Here is a 22,240-nt window from a genome sequence, read left to right as displayed (position 1 = left end):
GTTGTAATTTCCTTACTGAGTTGTCGAACTCACCCATTTTCCCCCAAATCTTTTCAGATGACCCAGTTAGACGAAGTTATTTCGTTGTAATGGAGTAGACCTCGCTAAGAGCAATGGATCACTGTGGACCGACCCAACATTTATAGTGTATAGTATGTCCCTTTTTGGAGTTCATGGCTTTGTAAAGAACTATTAATAGACATGAATAATAAAATAGGAAGTTTCAATCTATATGTTGTAAATGTATGCTTCCATTTAAATGTTTTTAGCACTCAAGTTCGCGATTCCCCTTATATCCCAGAACAGGGGCGTGACATAGTTTGTGGTTTTGAACCCCTAACTAGGTTTTGGTTTTAATATAATATTAACAATGGATTAGTAGTTTAATGATTTGAATGTCTTGTCTTATGCATGAACTTGTTATTTGTGATTAGGACATCCTTAGGTTTGCTAATAGGAAACGGCCTTAGGTTTGTTAATAGGACCTTAGATCATGTTTAGGTGGGTTAAGTTTCGACATTTTGTCAAATGGGAGATTTTACCAGACATTCGAACATTACAGGGTGTTGCCAAACGTTTGTGGCCCAACGTTCGACACGATACTCAAACGATCGACGGCCATGTAGAATGACCATTTTGACCACTGTTTAGGTTTAAGGGTATTTTCATTTAGATCAGGGCGTGGTGTGAGGTATTTTCTCAAATTTTGAGGTTAATGAGTCTCTTGAGGTTTGTTCAGAGGAGCCATACTACCCAAGTGAGTAGAACTCACACGGATACTTGTTATTATTTTATTTATACATAACATAGTTATTTTATATATAAAATATGCATGTTTACAATTCATAAAAAACATTTTTTTAGAATAGTGTGAACTCTATTTTGTGAAAATGATTGATGAATAGTAAAATTATGAAAATCATGAGTTTATAAATGCATGCATGTAAAAGACTGAATTAAATTGCATTGCATCACATCACATAGTACACTGGTATGTGTGTGGTAACAATCATGGGCGGCTTACTATTATTCAGGTTAACCATATGGTCAAATGATTTACTTGTATGTTTGGCATTGGATCTAATTATTGTTCTGTGGCGAGCGCACCATATACAGATGAGTCACAATTATAGACATTGTTAGCGACGTGGGCCACTCAAGATCTCTTCGATCGGGCTACTAGTGACGAACGGTATGCAGCAACATCCAAGGCACCAATGTTGTACTGCATGTCTCTAAGAACAATGCAAACCATGCCGAGAATTGATTAATTGCTCAAATACATTATATTGTTTAACATGTGACTTTTTAGAAAAATAATGCATTTAGATTCAGGTGAAGAGTAGCCATCCATCCATATTTTGCACATGCGATATTCACCCTTATCTCAATTGCGCAGTTGAATTAAATTACAAGCCTCAACTCTAAAAGCCTCGTCTTCCTCGGTTGGGTGGACACGGATGACAAGGACATAGAGCCACTACCCGGTTTGCTCAGAGCCCCGATAGCCACATCCTCTAAAGTTTTGTGGCTTTTTTTTTTTTTTTGTTTTTTTTTTTCCGCTCGAATTTTAGGCCATTGAGAGACTCATAAGACTAAACGGGCGGGGAAGAAGAAGAGGAGCCTCATGGCTGGGCCAAAGAACCTGAACCCATTTCCACGCGCACCCTTAAGTGATTAGACAGAGGTTTGTTTTAGGGAAATTTTGGGGAAAAATATTTCCGCCGAACAGTGGTTGTGGTGGAGCCTTTAGTTGAAGGGAGGGGAGGGAGGAATTTTGGGTGAAGGTTTATGTTTTGATGAACGAAAATGGGGGCTTATGTTTTTGACAAAATTGGGTTTCACTTTTTTTTTTTTTTTTTTTTTAATCACATGTGGCATGTGCCACATTATTGGTGTGATTACAGTTCATTCACGCTGGTCTAGAGTATATTATTACTTCAATGTAATAGTTATCTTGTAGTATAAAAATAAAAACTTCTCCGTTTACAGAATCTACCAACGGTATAGAACTACTTTTGAGTTAGACCGAGATAACCTAACAGATTAAGATTCCCTACAATTTATTAGATTCTAAAATTATGTGAAATTCATGCATTTTTTTGTTGTTGCATCGAACAGTTTGAAAAATGCTACTTATTAAAAAATGTGGCATGTTATCGATGAAACAAAAAAGAATTTTCATTCCAAAAGACTCTTATTTACTTTTGAGGAGACGCTCATTCTTCAATAAACCAAAATAATTTATTATTATTATTATTTTTTGGCTCAAAACTTTTATAATACGCAAAGCACTAAAATTTGATAAAAATACACTTTTACACTGTTTGATGCAGGAACATGCCCATTTATGTCATTTCTTGCATCGAATAGTGTAAAAGGTGCTATCTATTAAAAGGTGCTATCTAAATTCACATAATTTGATAATAAATATTTTTGAAATTGTAGGTTATCCACTTATCCCTATCCTAACCTAGTCGACGGGCTTTACTTTGACCAGTGAGTGAACGAGCTATAAAGGAACCAAAAGCTGTATCATAAATATATGGATGCAAAAATGATTCTCTTAACATTATTTTAATATAAAAAAGCTGTATCTTTCCTTTTTTCTTTTTCTTCTTCTTCTTCTTTTTTTTGTTTTTTTAATTTTTATCTATTTCATTTATTTGAAACAATATTTAAGAACATTCATATTGAACTCTATACATTTGACTTTTTTTTTTTTTTTTTTTTTTTTAAAAGTTGAAAAAAAAAAATTTAACAAACTTTTTAGTTAATGTTAAGAAAAAATTGCACAATTGGTCCCAGTGGTTGGCATAAATTACAAGTCTCTCCTTTTTGTATCAAAATTAATTCAAAGATCCGTGTGGTTGACTTAATTTACAAATCGCTCCCTGGAGTCAAATTCCGTTAAAAAATTTAACAGATTCTCTTTGGCGCCACGCAAGTGCCAATAAAATAGTAACAAATGTCGATCATAAAAAAAAAAAATAAATAAATCTATTAAAAATATCAATAAATAAAACTTTAATTATTATTATTATTTTTAAAAGAAATTGAAAAAATAAAAGGGATGGCTGCCGGTTGGCCAACCCACCCCCAGAGGTGGCCGGGGGAGGCAAGGCGCCACCCCACACTTTTTTTTTCAATTTTTTTTTAAATAATTTTTTAAGTTTATTATTTATACTTTTAATAGATTTATATTTTTTTTTTATTATGATCGACACGTGTCGCCATCTTATTGGCACTGACATGACGCCTAACAGAATTTATCAAAATTTTTAAAAGAATTTGACTCCAAGGTGCGTTTGGGATTGCGATTTCATAGTCAATAAGTGCGATTTTATTTAGGATAAATTTGAAGACCTCATAGCATTCACAATGAACTCTTCATATATGGCTTTTTTCTACATTTTTAACAAAAATCGTAAAAATTCATATTTAATAAAGTCGTTATCAAATGTTAAACTTTACATTTGTCAGAACCTCTCTTTTAATCTAAAGAGTTAAGAGCATTCCCCTAGTGTGTTTTTCACTTTTTTCTACATTTGGCTTTACTCTAAAATTTGACAAAAAACATCATCTAACATGTTCTTTAGCCAATGTTATATTTAACATTGCTTAAAATTCTTCTTTGAATGAAAAGAGCCCCAAAAACAAAAGTTCATTTTTTTTTAATATTATTTCTCCCTTACGAACAATTACGGTTTGAATTAAAGTTATAGTTGGCAGAGAAATTAAATTCTGGTAGTTAGTTTTACTGAAAAAAAATAATATTTAATTAAAGTAGATAAATATTTAGAGAGTTTGATATTTAGTGGATTGGAAAAGTGGCTAGCTTAGTAGTTTTTTCAAGTTAAATTTTGATACAATTTGAAGAGTCTAATGTGAGTGTTACAATTTTTTAATATTATTTGTTGCACTGAATGCTTCAAAAGGTTTGACTTGACTTGAATTTAATGCATTGAATTTTTTTTGTTGTTAACTTAATCAATAAAAAATAGTATTTATTCAAAATAAAGAAACATTTAGAAAGTTTCTTATTTAATAATTTTAAAAAGTGATCAGTTAAAACAATAAAAATATATTTTAAAGTTAAATTTAGAGAAATTTTAAAGAGTTTATTAAAAATCTTTTCAATGTGAATGCTCTAAATGATTTTTCTTTTTTATTTGTTTTTAGCATTTAATATTAAAAATATTTAAATGATATAAAAAAATGATTTGAGGATTAAGGAATGTATTGTAGAGCTTATATATCTACAGGAAAAAAAAATAGTTTGATTCCTTTATTTGAATTTGTTTTTAAGAAAAGAGTAATGAATTTTGCACAACTTTAACTAATTTTTTTTTATGATCGACCATTGTATTTGTTTTCATACATATATACCTTAAATATTTAATAATTGATCTTAAAAAAAGTTATTAAAGTTATGCAACAAATATTATTCTTAAGAAAAATTGATTGGTATTTTTTTTTTAAATTTATTCACATAAAAGGAGGAGAAAGAATTCAAAGCAGTGATATTTGCTTCGTAAGACGTGTATTTCAACTGATTAAACTTCGTTTGGACAAAAAAAAAAAAAAAATTGCTTGGTACTCGGTGGTTATCTAACCGACATAACCTAGCCGACGGCTCGACTTTGACCCGTGGGCGTCGTTCAGTGGTTGTCGCCCCATTCATGACCAGTCTTTAAAGCAGCTGTCCCCTCCTTGATCTCATCCCTGCACTGCCATTTTTCGTTTTTGTCTTCACCCCATGCGTGCAATCCAATCTAAAAGTGGGATCAAACTCAGATGCAACGTGTGATCCCTTCAGGGTTATAAAGGAGCCCATTGTTTTTCTCTAGTCTCCCAGCAAAATCCATTTCCAACATGAAGAAGCTCTCTTTCTCTTCCCCACCCTTACATTTCCTCTTCTTCTTCTGCTCTGTCGCCACCCTCCGGTACCTCACTGTCAATGCAGCCACCTGCCACGTGGACGACGAGGCTGGTCTTTTGGGATTCAAGTCCCGCATCACAGCGGACCCCTCCGGCAAGCTCACCTCCTGGAAACCCGGTACGGATTGCTGCACCTGGCCGGGTATAAGCTGCCTGGGAACCAACCGGGTCGACAGTATCTCTCTTTACGGCCAACTGGACAAGCCCAACACCTTCTTATCCGGCCCAATCTCACCCTCCCTCTCCAAACTCAAATTCTTAGGCGGACTCTATCTCCAAAATCTCGGAAACATTTCCGGTCCCTTCCCGGACTCCCTTTTCCAACTACCCGAGCTCAGATACGTCTACATCGAAAACAACAAGCTCTCGGGTCAAATACCTGCATCCATCGGCAACCTGACCCGACTTTACGCGTTCAGTCTAGCCGGTAACCGCTTCAACGGGCCGATCCCGAGTTCAGTCTCCAAGTTGACCGGGTTAACTCAGCTCAAACTCGGTCCAAACCTCCTCTCCGGCCCGATTCCGTACGGGATTCGACAGCTCAAGAACCTGACCTATCTGACTCTCGAAAGAAACCGCCTATCTGGCCCCATACCCGATTTTTTCGGGTCATTCCCGGAGCTCCGAATCCTCAATCTCTCCAGCAACAGATTTACCGGGAAAATCCCACCGTCGATTTCAGCCCTGGCGCCGAAACTGGCCTACCTGGTGCTGGGCCACAACAATCTCCAGGGCCAAATCCCGGATTATCTCGGGAATTTCAAGGCGCTGGACACGTTGGATCTCTCGTCCAACGGATTCTCAGGAGTGGTGCCAAGAACCTTCAGGAACCTGACGAAGATATTCAACCTCGACCTTTCTCATAATTACCTCGTGGACCCGTTCCCGGAGATGAACGTGAAGGGCATAGAGTCCCTGGATTTATCCTACAACAGTTTTCATCTTAAGGAAATCCCAAAATGGGTCACGTCGTCACCCATAATTTACTCTCTAAAGCTGGCCAAGTGTGGGATCAAAATGAGGTTGGAGGATTGGAAGCCTGCGGAGACGTATTTCTACGATTACATCGATCTTTCGGAGAATGAAATTTCAGGGAGTGCTGTCGGGTTGTTGAATCGGACCGGTTACCTCGTCGGATTTTGGGCATCGGGGAATATATTAAAGTTTAATTTGGAGAGTCTGGGGATTGTAAACAGACTGAAGTATTTGGACGTGTCCAGGAATTTGATGTTTGGGAAAGTGCCCAAGGCGGTCTCGGGGCTTGTGAAATTGAATGTCAGCCATAACCACTTGTGCGGGCAGCTTCCGGCTACAAGGTTCCCGGCAAGTGCGTTTCAAGGAAACGACTGTTTGTGTGGCTCGCCGCTGCCACCATGCAAAGTGTAGGCGGAGATGCCACTAGCACTAGGAACGGATAATCGAATAAAATTTGTAACTTTCCTTCTTCTTTGCTCAATATGCTATTGACATCGCTTTTGGAAATGTCGGCTGAAAGAATTTGCTTTTCATATCTTCGGTCAAGATTCCAATTTTCGAATTTCTAAGAAACAATCTGAGCACAGATTCTCTTGGCTTTCTTCTTTCTATGCCTTGACTCTATTTAATTGGCTGTATAGGAGAATTGCGTTTGTCTTGGCCTCGATGATTCTTCATTGTTACGATAATGCCATTGATTATCGTAAACGGACGGTCTGAATTTATCACTTAAAAGAGTCTCCTGTGTGAATGCTGGGACCTTAAATGCGTGTAAGCGACTCCCATGTTCGGCACGTGGCGACAACCTTATAGACAACGCAATACAAAATTCATTTCTAATCGATTCCCGATCCTCTCAGCCACCTCTACACCCGGCTCTTCACCACCACTTTCAGGTACTCTCCCTCTCTCTCTCTCGCTCGCTCTCTCTTTGACTTCGTGGACGATTTCAGACGAAATTGTTGAACTTTTTGTTTTAGCTGAAGAATCGAGATTTTCAGCTTGGGTTTATTAGAAATAAAAAAATCTAAATTTTTTGTTCTTGAAATCTGAATATCTGATTGGGTCTAGCGTAACATATGTAGTTAGAGTGTATTGGTATCACATAGTGGAGAGAATGATTTGTTTGTGGTACTCATCAACTCTGACTTGTTTGGCTTGTGTTACTATAGATAAATTTTGCTATGGCCTAATTCAATGGTTTGGTATCCTGAAAGAAGGGCATAGAACTTTCTGACCCCGTTTTTTGTAATTGTCTAATTTCCTTGAATAATGAAATTTATGTTGTTTGGTGAATGCCCATTTGTCTGAGTGGTCGATTGATTGTTTTGCTGCAAGTATGTTGAGTAGAGGTTCTCTATAGGTGGGGTTAGGAGCTCCTTGAGTTATAATGGACGGGTTTCCAATTGATTTTGGAATTGTTTTGGTAAGTTGTGATTCTTGGATTAGGTGATGCGGGCACCCTGGTTTGAGCTCCTCCAGGACTAGGCTTTCATTTCTTTTGGTTTCAGGAAATGAATTTGTGATATGAGCTTTTGCAAAGTCATGAGATTTTATTAATTACGCTACATCCAGCATTCTGTCCTCAAAAGAAGCTCTTTAAAGCTCAAACATAATGCTTGGTGATGTGAAAAAACATCTATGTGCCTAATGGCATATGTGGAAAATCATTATACTTAGAAATATAATATAATTCTAACAAAAGTTTGTAAGAGCGGATCTTCAGTCTTCACGATCAAAGTGTGGTTTAGTTGATTGTAGTCGAAAAATGATTAATGAATGGCTGTCCTCTTCTTTTTCCTTTCTAGTTTCAATTTTCTAGATCTTAAAGTTGAAGAAGAAAGTTATGGTGCTTAAGTAGAATTTCACAACTATAAAGCCACTTTTACCCCTTTTGAAGTTCATCGATTTTTCTGCAGACTTTGAGTCTTGTGAAAGATTATATTTGTCTTAAGGTTGTTTCATCCTCTTTCTTTCATTTAAATCATGGTTCTGGCATATTAAAACCATGGGTTTACAAAATTTTATTAAAATGTGTCGCAAGCTTCTGAGCAATTACTGCATTAGAGGTGAGTCTTGCAACCAAGCCCTAAATATGGTCTTCTTTGCCTTCAAGACATGTCTGAAAAATTTAATGGGCAAAGGCTCTGTATTGCAACTCATATTGTTCTTTGGCACCTGTGTTGGGCACCTCATCTCTGTTAGACATTCTTGCCTTGACACTTGTGTCAATGTCTGCAAGCAAGAAATTTTTTTTCCTTTTGTTTTATTTATTATTGTTTTATTTCTTTCTTTTCTTTTTTTAACCTTGAAGGAGAGTACATTCCTGTTTTGAATGGAATCCATTAATCAAATATTGGGTTCAATTCTTTTGTTGAGCTTGTGTTAAAGCTCAATGTGGAGACAAACTTCTATTGTTCTTGGCAGTATGTGGTCATTCTGTAAGTATCTTGAGAAGTTTTGTCTAGATAATGATAGGTTAGATTCTGATTAGAACCCATGATTGTTGTTCGCTTTTCTCCCATTTCATTCATGGTAGTTTTGTCCTAATTGAAGAGATAAAACATTTAGCCTTTTGTAGCCTTGATAATGTTGACTGGTTGCTTATAATGTAGGCAATGCATGTTTGCTTGGTTTAACCCGGGTGAAAGGTGTGACAATATGCTTGTCAAAATACATGATAATTTAGGAATTTTGTGCAGATTTTGCCTTCGGAGATCCTCAGCCATATTAGCGAACAGAAACTGATTCTCCCACCCACCTTGGGCATGGATTTTTCTGTCTGGAATGATTTTATTTTGTGATAATCTGTCTGTTTAGAGTTCATTTACAAGTTTGAATTTGAAATTTATTCTTCAAGCCATAGGGCCAATGTGGGCATTGTCTGATCATTACTCCAAAAAAAAAAATTCTCTTCAGCATTTCTGTGACTGCTATTGTACATGAAAACCAAGTTGGTTCTTGCTTTGACCTATTGTAATCTGAATTTAGTAGTTTTTTTTTTTTTTTAATCTTTGTCATGGTTACTATAGATTTGAAATTGCAGTATTACCATTGTGGGAAACATGTTTAATCTCCAATAATCCATTAGGCTTGGTGTTCTATGACAGTTATAATGGAAGGAAAGATTAAGACTCAAACTATGGATACTATGCCTAAGGGGAACGAAGGTTCATCTATTAAGATCAAGGTTCTGTTCTTTGCAAGAGCTCGAGATCTGACTGGCCTGAGTGAGATGCCATTGGAGGTGTCATCAGGTAGTTCTGCCCATGATTGTTTAAACGATCTAGTTGCCAAGTTTCCTAGCTTGGAAGAGATTCGTGGGTGCATGGTTCTTGCCCTAAATGAGGAATACACCACCGAGTCCGCAACTGTTAAAGACAAAGATGAGTTAGCCATTATCCCTCCCATAAGTGGTGGCTAGCTATTTTTCTTACGCAACTATAACTGTAAAATGTGTTCATTCAATGTTGTACCCCTGATTTCATGGAAAAATTATGTGGCTTTGATTTTGTATGTAACATGGTTAGAAATCTCCTGATTAAGGTTTTATAGCTCTTTTGCTTCTGTACATGGACTTTCTTTGTTAAAACTTTTGTTTTTTTGGGTCCAAACAAATACATGAAGAAATAACTTAAAAACAAAACAGGACTCGACAATACTTTTTAGACTGGCGACTAATGGATCAGCATCTCTTGTTAATTAGTGAGAAATGCAACATATCTCTCATGCTTTTATATGCATGATTGATATAGGTATGTACTTTGTCTCGATCTCTTTCAAGTTAAATGCTCTTCTTTATGTTTTTTTTGTTGTTGTCTCAGTTATGATTTGTTGGTTTCTATCCATATATGGTAACCATATATGGTACCTTAGTTTCCATTTGTTTCAGGAAGCATATGCCGCCACATGCACTGCCACAAGGAATATCTTATCATCCTTGCAGTTTCTAAGTGGGTTGATCCTCTGCCCTACATTAGCTGTAGTAGTTTGGCTTCTTGCGTACAAGCGGAGCAAGAAGCGCAAACGGTCTCGCAAACTATCTAATCCAGCAGCTTCTGCATTAAGTCCCCCCATCATGGAAAGTCTTCGCCAAAGAGGAACTAATAAAGTCAATTACAAAGAACTTTAGTGAAGGAAACCGTCTAGTGCGCAATGGACGTGTTAGTTTTTCCAACAATATTATCTTCAGCCATAATAAACAATATATACCAATAATAAGAGGATAACAAGAAAATGAAGAATTATATATATTAATCAGAGTAACAACAACAACAATAATGCTTACTTTATGTGCTTTGATGGGGGTTGGCCAATCAAAGTTTGTGCCATATGAAGTGACGCATGAGCGGGCTGTGATGGCTGGTGGCACGTATGGATACCTTGCCCCAGAATTTGTGTACAGAAATTGTGAGTGGGCATAGGCCTGCACAGGCAGTTGATTCGGTAGGTTCGCAGAGAATCATGTCTCATATTTGAATGGTGTACGCCTCTGATTCGATAAGTTGGCAGTGTATATTTGACTTGCCTAGAATATGAGAACATTAAATTTGATTCAGAATATCTGGAAGATAGGCTTCGAATGCCACCAGGAATTTTTATTTTTTATTTTTAAGAAAAAAAAGAGTACAGAAGGCAGAAGGCAGAAGGCTTACATGACATGGATTCCGTTGGATCAATATGATGCATGCTCCATCCAAACAATGTTTGCAGCAGATTTAATAACCTCATTTTCTGTACGAAAACAAAATTGCATTACAAAAAGCTTCCTCAAAAGGAAATTAGGAGAAAAGAGATCGAAAGAGATTGAGAGACGAGGGAGAGGAAGCGGAGATGAGAAATGCTAGAATATCTATTGTGGTATTTTTTGGATCTTTCTGTATAGAAGAAAAGAGGAATAGAGAAAGAATCGGTTACAGCAAAAATAGTCTTGTCTGATTAAACAATGATGACCAAAGAGTAAGGGCAAAACCGTAATTTGGCGCTACAAAATCCTCACTGAGTTCCTCACCCAGAAAGCACCTGCTGCAATCTCCAAACCTCAACTATGTGGCTGTGAGGGACTCTTTTGTTATTGTTGCTGCCGTCATTAGTGATTCTTCGGGTAATATTATTATGGCTGTTACCCAACGATTGCATTCTACGGATATTCTTGTTGGTGAAGCTTATGCAACTCTTCTGGCTTCTCGATTATCTTTATCTTCGGGTTTTGATCATTTTATCATTGAGGGGATGCTCTTTTAGTTATCCTAGCGATTAATTCTCCTGAGCTTTTTACCATGTGGAGCTTTCTAATTTAGTTTCTGATATTAGTTTAAGTTTACCTTCCTTTCAAAGTTGGAATGCTTTAAAAATGTCTCGTTATGCCAATTATCGGGCACATGCTTTAGCTAAATGAGTCGCTTTTCATCTTGTATTTGGAAACATTCCCATAGGATCACCCATTCTCTCTTCCATACGGATTTAGAGTGGAAAATATAATCACCTTTAGCCTTTTTTCCTTACTCAATTAAAAAATCATAATAATAAAAAAAAAAATTAAAAAAAAATTGATGCAATAAAGACCCAACGGTGATAGTCTATATTTTAATGACAAAGTGGTCGACCTTAGTAGATAATCAAGGGAAAACGCAAAGATCAAGCAAGAAACAACCCAAAGATCAAATAGAAATGTGCAACCAGGTAAAATCAACTGAAAAAAATCAAACAAGAAACAAAAATGAAGGAAAACACCAAAGAACCAAGAGACAAAAATGGAATTTCCAAGAAACCCACAAAAACAACACAAAAATATCACTCAAAGACTCACCACTACTCCGTAAAACCCCAGAAAAACAACACATAGATATTACTCACACAATCACCACTTCTCCACAAAACCTCAGAAAAGCCAACCCACAACACACATAAAAATTTGAAAGAAAGCGCAAAGAAAGGGAAAGAAAATGTACCTCGTAGTAGAGGTCTCTGAAAACATGGCAGTGAAAGAATAAAATGTCCATATGGAGAAAGAGATAGAGAGGTTTCCACATCCACCCTCAATAATCACTAAGCATACATGGTTATTTGATAGTTCTGCATCATATTTGCTGGTATGGTCAGGAAAATCCATAGAGAAAAGAGTGTTACCCAAGACATGTATCCAGCTATCCTCTCTGGTACTTCCTAGCATGTAAAGCCCACCGGCCGGTCTCATCTTGAAGGAGGATGGTTATCGTCCATAACATAATTTCTTTGACAATCATTGCTAGTTATATTATATTTAAGATCGACACAGCTGGTAGTCATTCTAAATTTAGATTTTTTTCTTATTGTAGGAAAACGCAAAGAAAATTGTAGTTGGTGGCTACCTTTTTGACAAGTTTGGCTATTGTGTCATTTATGATGCTGGCAGAAACATAGGACCTCGAGTATCTTCCATTATCAGGGATGGAGAATGGGTCTAGCCTAATGCCAGATTTGAGCATCTGGTCCTAATACAGAGCAGATTACATGAGATTCCTATTGGTGGTGTTGATCTACCGATTTGGAAATCTTCTTCTGGCAAGTTTTCTAGTGCACAGACTTGGGAGTTGCTGAGAAATAAACTTCCTGAAGTTAGCTGGCATCAATTTGTTTGGTTCTCTTGGGCGATTCCTAAACATGCATTCTTCCTTTGGTTGGTGTTCAGAAATGCACTTGTAACTAATGAGAGGATGTGCTATTGGGGATATTCGGGTTCTACTCTGTGCTTGTTTTGTTTTGCTTGTCAAGAGAGCTGAGAGCATTTGTTTTTCAGCTGCAGCTTTAGTAGGCGTATCTAGAGGAGGGTTATGGGGGATTGTTTGATTCGGGATCCGCCTATTGAGTGGGACTCTCTTGTTAATTGGTGTAATTCTCATTTGAGAGGTAGAAGCTTGATTGCCATTATTTGTAAACTTTGTTTTGGAGCTTCGATTTATCACCTATGGAGGCACCGTAATAATCTACTTTATGGCAACACTTTAAGCTCAGAAGATTCTATAGTGCTCCAGGTGAAAAATGACGTGCGTTTGAGACTTATAGCCCGTTGTTCTACTAAGATACTTTATCGGTATCCTCAAAGTTTCCTTTAATACCATCAACTCCCAGAGGAGTCCAAAGAAAGGGACTTTATTGCATCAATGATCGATGACAAATCGCCTCAATAGATTTTCTCCTAACTTCTCAAGTCCACTTCTAAATAAGATCGATCTCTGTTTCAGGTATCAACTTTTGACCAATTAATTGATAATTTCTCTCTGTCGAAGGGTTTTGAGTCACAGAAGAGATAGGGAGTGAGGAATTGGGTGAAAATAGTTATAAGTCCAGTGGTGGAGCCATGTTAAGGCATAACCCCTGCAATTGGTTTTTTTTTTTTAAATATATATATATATAAGAAAATTTGCTAAGTAATTGATCTATTTCCTCACTGAGATCTCAACAAGAGTTCGTCAAAATTGAGACCTCAACAAAATGAGAAATAATATAAATATATCATACATATCTCATTTTCAAATCCATCATTGGATTTATGGGACCTACAAATTCAATGGTGGATTTAAAACTTTGTTTTATGTAGATGTGGGGATGTATCATATAACGCACTCAGTATACGGGTTGGATTGAGACATACATTTGTCTTTTCAAGGCGTAAGTTGGAAAGCCAAACATTGAAGCGACGAAGGGCACGTGGCTGTTTCCTTTTGAGTTCGTCAACGTCTATTACAACGTCCTCGAAAGCTTTCCTCTTTTAGTCGTCTTAACTCAAAGTTACACACATTTAAGTTCCGTCAAAATGTACTCGGAATATCCTATCATACCCATCATACCTATTGAATGTCCAGAATTTAAGACTAAACTGCCAAGAGAAAAGACTCTGCAGCAATTTATGATGCAGCCCAACCAACCACAGGTACAGTTTTTTTTTTCCTAATAATTTTTTCTATTATGACTTCATTATTTTATTTCATTTTATTTTTATGCATAGTTTTCTTGATATGTTAAATCACTTAGATGGCATGGACAGAGTAAAGAAAAGAACCTTCTTGTTATTGGAATTCAGGATTCGTGGAGATTTGCTTGGGTTTGGATATAAAGGGACACGAATGTTGAGATCCATTGGGAATTATCTTTGCAAACTCCATTTGAAGTCAATGTATTCTTCCGATGTCTTGGATATGGTGTTTGTTTGACTCCCTAAGTGGAATGCATTATGGGTATTAGGAGTGATACCCAACAATTTCGTTCGATGGTGTCATTGCTTCTTTGCAACATAGTAGTTGAACGACCAAATCGGTTGCCACCTCTCCCGATTGATTCCCAGCTATTTTTTTTGAAAATTTTTAGTGTTGGGTTGCGCTCAGTGGATTTTGAAATTGTTCTAGAGCATAGCTTTTATGTGCTCTATCATCTTGTAACATTCAATTCGCTCGATGGGCTAAGATTTATTCACATTATAGTGCAATATAAATTCAATGACAATGATAGGTTTAATAGTAAAATCATGTTGGGTTCTCCGGTTTATAATCTACGAAAATGGAAATTCAAATTTCCTCCTAGCTATTCTCTATATCAGATTATGTTGGGCGCCACTTCGAGTAACAACCACCTGACAAATGAGCAAGTTGGGAGCATCCCTAACTTCATTAGAAATGTTCACCACCATTACGTTAAAGTCCCTAAAAAGCTTCCACATGTATCTATTTTAAATTTTCTTAATCGAATAACTGAGCAACTTGTTTATATTAAATATATATATATATATATATATATATATATATATATATATATATATATATATATTGTTTTTTATTTAATGACAATTTTCTCATGAACAAGTGGATATATTTCTCCATTTGTCATTTCCAGGGATATGTGCCAAAATCTTAGATTCTATGTTAAGAAGTTTTAACGAAAGACCGTGGATTTTCCGTATTATGCTGTTTAAGTTGCTGGAAAGCAAGCCTTTTAAATTCAAGTTTACATGGTTAGTTTGCAAGATTTATTACCATTTTTATTTTTATTGTTGTTATTTTTATTTTTTGACGCACTCATTGTCATACAAAATGGTGATTTGTGTTCAGAACGGTGGAGGAAGTGAAATGGTGTGCATTTGGGACTAGTGAAGGCAGGGAAGGGTTTGTGGTTTTTTGCCATAAAAATGAGATGTGTAGGATATATATTTATATAATTTCTCGTTTTGTTGAGATCTCAATTTTAACAACTTCTTATTGAGATCTCAGTGGGGGCGTTGATCAATTACTTAACAAATTTTCTTATAATTTTTTTTTTCCTAAACAAATTGTAGGGGCCACGACCCTTGCTGGCCTTAACGTGGCTCTGCCACTGCATGACATATAATGTATCGTTTTAGGACTTGTTTGATGGCAATCAAGTTTACAATGGGGTTTAAGTGAATGGCTTAGTTGTAACAAAGCACAATGAATGCCCCTGTTCTGTGAGCAAGCAACCAGACATGATGGATACCTTTTAGACATACAACCCTAATCTGTTATACATCTCTCTATTTCTTTACCATTTTCTATGTCTGTGTTGGTTTGGTTGAGGTGGGTTTGTGAGAATGGGATTGGAAAACAATAGCCATGTGGAGACAAACTTCTATTGTTCTTGGCAGATTCTAGAAGTATCATGAGAAGTTTTATCTAGATAATGATGGGATAGATTTGGACTAGAACCCTCGATTGTTGTTCGCTTTTTTCCCATTTAATTCATAACGGTTTTGTCCTAATTGAAGAGATAAAAAATTTAGCCTTTCGTAGCCTTGATAATGTTGATTGGTTGCTTATAATGTAGGCAATGCATGTTTGCTTGGTTTAACCCGGGTAAAAGATGTTGTGACAAACTAATATTCTAGGATCACCAAAGAAGCAGAAAAATTATAGAATAACAACACAAACTCAAGAGACACCGAGATTTACGTGGTTCAGCTTAATAAGCCTACATCCACTGGCGGAGACGATCCATGAGAAATTCACTATCAAAACGATGGAGTAGAAAGTGAAATACAAAGAGAAACCACTCAAACCCAAAATCTCAATACACTCTTATGTCACTCCTACACAACAAAGGAGAACTAAATACAAAGGGAAAAATCTCTCTAGTTCTTTGACCTCTCGGTACACAAGAAAAATAGTAAGAAACACAATTGAGAATACAAATGAGACAAAATGGACTTATCTCTCTCCCAAAGGGTGCACTGCCGAAACCTGCTGCTTGAAACTCTTCTTTGTTAGCTCAAAAATGTATTCTTCCCACATTGCCACTCAAAGGTCCGAATGAGGCCTCTCTCTTTTTTTCAACAAAAAGGCTTATGCCTTTTTCTGCATAAAGCTTCCACGAGAAGCTTCTTTCCAGCAAGCTTCCGCAAGAAGCTAGCAAAAAAAAAACACATAGACACGTGTGTGAAGAAAGACAAGTTAAGCAAAAAATAGGGGCCCATGGTATGGACGATAAAAGGACGGACTGAGCAAAGAAAAGAACATTCTCGTTATGGGAATTCACGATTCGTGGAGATTTGCTAGGGTTTGGATATAAAGGGACACGAATGTTGAGATCCATTGGGAATTATCTTCGCGAACTCCATTGAAGTCAATGTATTCTTCTGATGTCTTGGATATGGTGTTTGTTTGACTCCCTAACTTCACTGTATATTTTCCGTATCATCCATATCGTGCAGCAACCCAAGTGGAATGCATTATGGGTATTAGGAGTCATACTCGACAATTTCTTTCGATGGTGTCATTGCTTCTTTGCTACATAGTAGTTGAACAACCAAATCTGTTGGCACCTCTCCCAATTGATTCCCAGCTATTTTTTTTGAAAACTTTTAGTGTTGGTTGTGCTCGGGGGATCTTGAAATTATTCTAGAGCATAGCTTTTATGTGCTCTATTGTCCTGTAACATTCGATTCGCTCGATAGACTAAGATTTATTCACATTATAGTGCAATATAAATCCAGTGACAAGGATAGGTTTAATAGTAAAATCATGTTGGGTTCTTCGATTTATAATTTACGAAAATGGAAATTCAAATTTCCGCCTAGCCATTCTTTGTATCAGATTATGTTATGTGCCACTTCTGGTAACAACCACTTGACAAATGAGCAAGTTGGGAGCATTCCTAACTTCATTAGAAATGTCCACCACCATTACGTTAAAGTCCCTAAGAAGCTTCCACATATATCTATTTTAAATTTTATTAATCGAATAATTGAACAACTTGTTTATATTAAATATATATATATTTTTTGTTTCTTTTTTAATGACAACTTTCTCATAAACAAATGGATATACTTCTCCATTTGTCATTTCCAGGGATATGTGCCAACTCCTAAATTCTATGTTAAGAAGTTTTAACGAAAGACCAGGGACTTTCCGTATTATGCTGTCTAAGTTACTAGAAAGCAAACCTTTTGGATTCAAGTCTACATGGTTAGTTTGCAAGATTTATTACCATTTTTATTTTTGTTATTTGCATTTTTTGATGCACTTATTGTCATACAAAATGATGATTTGTGTTCAGAATGGTGGAGGAAGTGAAAGGGTGTACATTTGGGACCAGTGAAGGCAGAGAAGGGTTTGTGGTTTTTTGAAATGAAAATGAGATGTGTAAGATAAATATTTATATAATTTCTCGTTTTGTTGAGATCTTAATTTTAACGACCTCTTGTTGAAATCTCAGTAGGGGCGTAAACCAATTACTTAACAAATTTTCTTATAAAATATATATATATTAAAACAAATTGTATGGGCCACGAGCCTTAACGTGACTCTGCCACTGCATGATATATAATGTATCGTTTTAGGTCGTGTTTGATAGCAATCAAGTTTACAATGGGCTTTAAGTGAATGGCTTAGTTGTAACAAAGCATAATGAATGCCCATGTTCTGTGAGCAAGCAACTAGACATGATGGATACCTTTCAGACATACATAGACCCTAATTTGTTATACATCTCTCTGTTTCTTTACCCTTTTCTGTGTCTGTGTTGGTTCGGTTGAGGTGGGTTTGTGAGAATTAGATTGGAAAGCAATAGCCATGTGGAGACAAACTTCTATTGTTCTTGGCAGATTCTGTAAGTATAATAAGAAGTTTTATCTAGATAATTAATGATGGGTTAGATTCTGATTAGAACCCTCGATTGTTGTTCGCTTTCCACCCATTTCATTCATGGCAGTTTTGTCCTAATTGAAGAGATAAAAAATTTAGCCTTTTGTAGCCTTGATAATGTTGACTGATTGCTTATAATGTAGGCAGTGCATGTTTGCTTGGTTTAACCCGGGTCAAAGGTGTTGTTGTGACAAACTAATTTTACAGGATCACCAAAGAAGCATAAAAATTATAGAATAGCAAATAACAACACAAACTCAAGAGACACTGAGATATAAGTGGTTCGGCTTAACAAGCTTACATTCACTGGTGGAGACGATCCAGGAGAACTATACTATCAGGAGGATGGAGTACAAAGTGCAATACAAAGAGAAATCACTCAAACACAAAATCCCAATACACTCTTATCTCACTCTCACACAACAAAGGAGAACTAAATACAAAAGCGAAAAATCTCGTTTGATCTATTTTATATTTTTTTTGTTCCATGAATATGTAACAAAATACTAGGTGGATCCTTGAAACCCTAGTCTTTTCTAATATTTTATTCCAAAGCAAATCTATTTATTTTAGTTTCATAGTTTACTTTTTAATTTAAATTATATTTCTTTGTTCCACTTTCGAGTGGAAATCAAAAGCAATTTTTTTTTTTCTTTTCAATTATTCTCTTGTGTCTAATCATTCCCTGTGGATCGACCTCAGATTTATAGTGATTTAATACTTGCGAAAACCTACACTTGGGTTTGCACCATTTTTGGTCCAACAAAAGTTCAGATTCCAAGAAGGTGAAATCCATAGTCATATAGAGTCGACTGATAGAGGGATCATAGCATCGATAGCCCTTCTAATGCACAGCGTAACCCAAGAAAAGACATTGGAGAGCACATGGGTCTAGTTTGCTGCGTTGGTGCTTGTGAAGGTGCACATAAGCCACACACCCAAATACTCGGGGAGGGAGCATGAAGGTCGTGGGTAGGGAGACATGGGACGCCAGGACCTGGAGTGGGGTCTGAAACTGCAAGACTTTTTAGGGAAGTCTGTTAAGGAGGTGGACAGCGGTGGATATTGCATCGGGTCTGTATCGAGTCGACACATGGTTTCCATGTAGTAGAGCTCGGGCAGTTTCAAGAATATGACGGTTCTTCTGCTCAACCACACCATTTTGCTGAGGTGTTTGAGGACATGATGTCTCATGAATGAGTCCATGGTGGTCGAAGTAGGTGCGGAAACGCTGATTAACATATTCGCCACCATTGTCAGACCGGATAACTCAGAGTTTGGCAGAAAACTGAGTTTGGATCATCACATGGAACGATTGAAAGATCGAGAACACTTCGTCTTTATTTTTCATCAAGTAGAGCCATGTCATGCGGGTACAGTCATCAACAAAGATGACAAACCAACGAACTCTCGAGACAATAGAAATCGGGGAGGGACCCCACACATCAGAGTGAACAAGTGTAAACGAAACAATGCTTTCATTTAAACTTGGCAAATAAGAAGTACGGTGACTTTTGGCTACAATATAGGTAGGGCATTTCAATTTAGAAAGCACCATATTAGAAAAAAGTTCAGGGAGTACATGCTTCAGATAACCAAAATTTGGATGCCCTAATCGTTAATGCCATAACTGTATTTGCCGTTCCCGCCCATCACTACTTACGTGAAAAACATGACCTGTGCTGACATCATCCACGTAATAGAGCCCCCCCCCCCCCCCCCCCCCCCCCTTTTAGTACCATGCCCAATTATCTCCTTGGTGAGAATATCTTGAAGAAGACAAAAATGAGAGTAAATTAGGACAACACAATTTAATTCTTTAGTAACTTGGCCAACAGATAGTAACTTATGTGAGAGTGATGAGAAAAGTAATGTATGTGATAGTTGTAGAGAAGGGGACAGGGACACGGTGCCAGCTCCTATAACCGGAGAGACTACCCTATTAGCATTCTCATCACAAGTGCATCGCGGGGTAGATCTTGTAGTAAAATCGGTATCATCAAAGGTCATGTAATCTGTGGTTGTGGAATCAAGGAGCCAAGCATTACAGTTGCCATCATTGGAGGAGGTTGCTAAACCTGAACCAATCTTACCTAAATCTGAGACCGGGTCCACATCCGGGGACTTGGTGTGAGGAACTAGAGAAAGGTGAGGTTCAGGTGACATTATAGCCACAGTGCCAATGTTTGTATCTGCACCCCCATAGTCTTTTTTTTCTTTGCCTGCAATTCATACCACCAGTCAGGGTAACCATTTTTTTTAAAGCAATTATCACTCATGTGATTTTGTTTCCCACAGTGGGAACATTTTATGCTAGTAGGGGCATTTTCGGTATTTCGTGACCTAGGGGTCACATGTTGTTTTCCTGAGTGCGGGCAGGAGGCCGCACCAACATATGAAAGGGCTGGATTTAGTTTCAACCCCTTGGTAGCCAAGACAGCGCTGGGGTTCACTTCTGGATCATCGGAGCTCATGACGGCCTACCAAAGAGCTTCCCTACGGACGTGGGTGTAGGCCTGCTCGATGGAAGGAAAGGGGCACATCTGGAGCACGTCACCCCGGATGTGGTCGAGTCGATCATCAAGCCCGTCGAGGAAGAGATAGGCCCGGTCTTCCTGGACTAGGGCATTGTAGTGGTGGATGTCGGCGGTGCATTCCATCGGATTTGGGCGGTGGAAGTCAATTTCGCGCCAGAGGCCTTAAAGCTCGGTATCTCAACCGAGCTACGCGTCGCCAGAGTTCGTAGACCTGGGAAGTATCACTACCATCAAAATAAGGGTCGTTGCAATGGCATCCCAGATCAATTTGGCAGTGGGAAATCTGATGAAATTACCAATGAGGGTTGGGTCCATCGAATTGATCAACACCCTTTGACAATGGCGTTGTCAGTTCGCCAGAGATGTACATCTCGACAACTTGGGACCAAAGGACATAGTTGGAACCGTCCAACTTAATACCGATTGGAGCAGTCGAATTTTCGGTGGACATGGTCGGGGTTTGAACTTTGGAGAGGGCTTCCGTCATTTGATGGGTGAGAGTGGTGAGCATGGAGTTGGTCTGTGGTGGAGGATTGCCGGCGTTGGTGACAGGTTCGGTCATTGTTGAAAGGTAAGGGCATGGTTAGGGTTTTTTCTGGGAAGGGGGCAAGGATCGAATTTCTTGCTTTGATACCATGTTAACAATTAGGGAATAATCTCACTTCATATTATTTCCATTGAATCAATACAATTAAATAGAGGCTAATTCATCCTATTTTTGGTCTATACAAATATCATGCCTAGTATCAAGCCATAATCATAGCACACTAATTTCTTTCCATATTAGTAGACTTTCCATTCTAGCATATTTACAGCTCACGCCAACAAGAAATACAAGTGAGAATACAAAAGAGACAAAATTGACTTATCTCTCTCCCAAAGGGTGCACTGTCGAAACCTGCTGCTTGGAACTCTTCTTCGTCAACGCAAAAATATATTCTTCGCACACTGCCACTCAAAGGTCTGAATGAGGCCTTTTTTCTTTCTTTTTTTCAACAAAAGGCTTATGCCTTTTTTTTGCATAAAGCTTCCACGAGAAGCTTCTTTCTACCAACCTTCTACAATAAGCTAGCTTCCAAAGAAAGTTACAAAAAAAAAAAAAAAAAAAAAAAAAAAACACAGACACATGTGTGAAGAAAGACAAGTCAAGGAAAAAAGAGGGGCCCATGGTATGGCTTGATGAAAGCAAGTCACAAACTCTACAAATCTCCACCTTGACTTGAATTTCATCAAGTCCTCAACACAAATCTCCTAATTGCGTCTCCTCCAACATCCCTAAGGGTAATCACAAGCTACAAACAACAATTAAGTTTAGGTACCTCTTGAACTTGAGAATCAAAACTGGCTTAGTCAACATATTCACTGGGTTTTCGTTATAGACAATTTTCTTCAATGCGATATCTCCTCATGTCACAACCAGATCACCAACATCATCTGAATCAACATACCCAATGACCCTAGAACCGATACCACTTTCTCTGTCAAAGGCTGAACCAACATCTGTAGCGCTCTGTAAATAACGAAGTATCCATTTCACTGCTCGCCAATGAACCTTTCCAAGACAAACAACACTGACTGCATGTGAAACATCTGGACAAGTGCAGCTCCAAACTACACTAGAGTAAGGTACATGCGATATGGAATGCTCCTTATCCTCAC

At 37.5% G+C, this 22,240-nt stretch overlaps 2 protein-coding genes across 3 annotated transcripts; both read left to right on the top strand.

The window, feature by feature from the left end:
* Positions 1 to 4,699: 4,699 nt before the first annotated feature.
* LOC133862039 (LRR receptor-like serine/threonine-protein kinase GSO1) lies at positions 4,700 to 6,696 on the top strand. The gene is made up of 2 exons (XM_062297887.1): positions 4,700 to 6,372; positions 6,558 to 6,696. Exon 1 carries the CDS (start codon positions 4,876 to 4,878, stop codon positions 6,325 to 6,327), a length of 1,452 nt encoding a protein of 483 aa, XP_062153871.1. The 5' UTR covers positions 4,700 to 4,875; the 3' UTR covers positions 6,328 to 6,372; positions 6,558 to 6,696.
* On the top strand, positions 6,601 to 9,487 carry LOC133862040 (molybdopterin synthase sulfur carrier subunit). 2 transcript variants are annotated; one of them, XM_062297888.1, is made up of 2 exons: positions 6,601 to 6,812; positions 9,027 to 9,487. In XM_062297888.1, the coding sequence occupies exons 1-2, from the start codon at positions 6,701 to 6,703 to the stop codon at positions 9,338 to 9,340; spliced, it is 426 nt and encodes a 141-aa protein (XP_062153872.1). In that variant the 5' UTR covers positions 6,601 to 6,700; the 3' UTR covers positions 9,341 to 9,487. The 2 variants fall into 2 exon arrangements, with proteins under 2 accessions (XP_062153872.1, XP_062153873.1); XM_062297889.1 differs by having other exon boundaries at positions 6,739 to 6,812; positions 9,008 to 9,487.
* Positions 9,488 to 22,240: the final 12,753 nt, after the last annotated feature.

The sequence above is a fragment of the Alnus glutinosa genome, chromosome 2, assembly GCF_958979055.1.
Source record: "Alnus glutinosa chromosome 2, dhAlnGlut1.1, whole genome shotgun sequence".
In the NCBI taxonomy this organism is placed as follows: Eukaryota; Viridiplantae; Streptophyta; class Magnoliopsida; order Fagales; family Betulaceae; genus Alnus; species Alnus glutinosa.
The sequence above is the reverse complement of the archived record's forward strand: the minus strand, read 5'-3'. Positions and strand labels throughout refer to the sequence as shown.

What these genes read in the sequence shown, in the direction of transcription:
- LOC133862039 (XM_062297887.1), top strand. Translation starts at nt 4,876, where the DNA reads ATGAAGAAGCTCTCTTTCTCTTCCCCACCCTTACATTTCCTCTTCTTC.
- LOC133862040 (XM_062297888.1), top strand. Translation starts at nt 6,701, where the DNA reads ATGTTCGGCACGTGGCGACAACCTTATAGACAACGCAATACAAAATTC. An exon ending in CTCTTCACCACCACTTTCAG is followed by an intron (nt 6,813 to 9,026) that starts GTACTCTCCCTC and finishes GTTCTATGACAG; the next exon opens with TTATAATGGAAGGAAAGATT.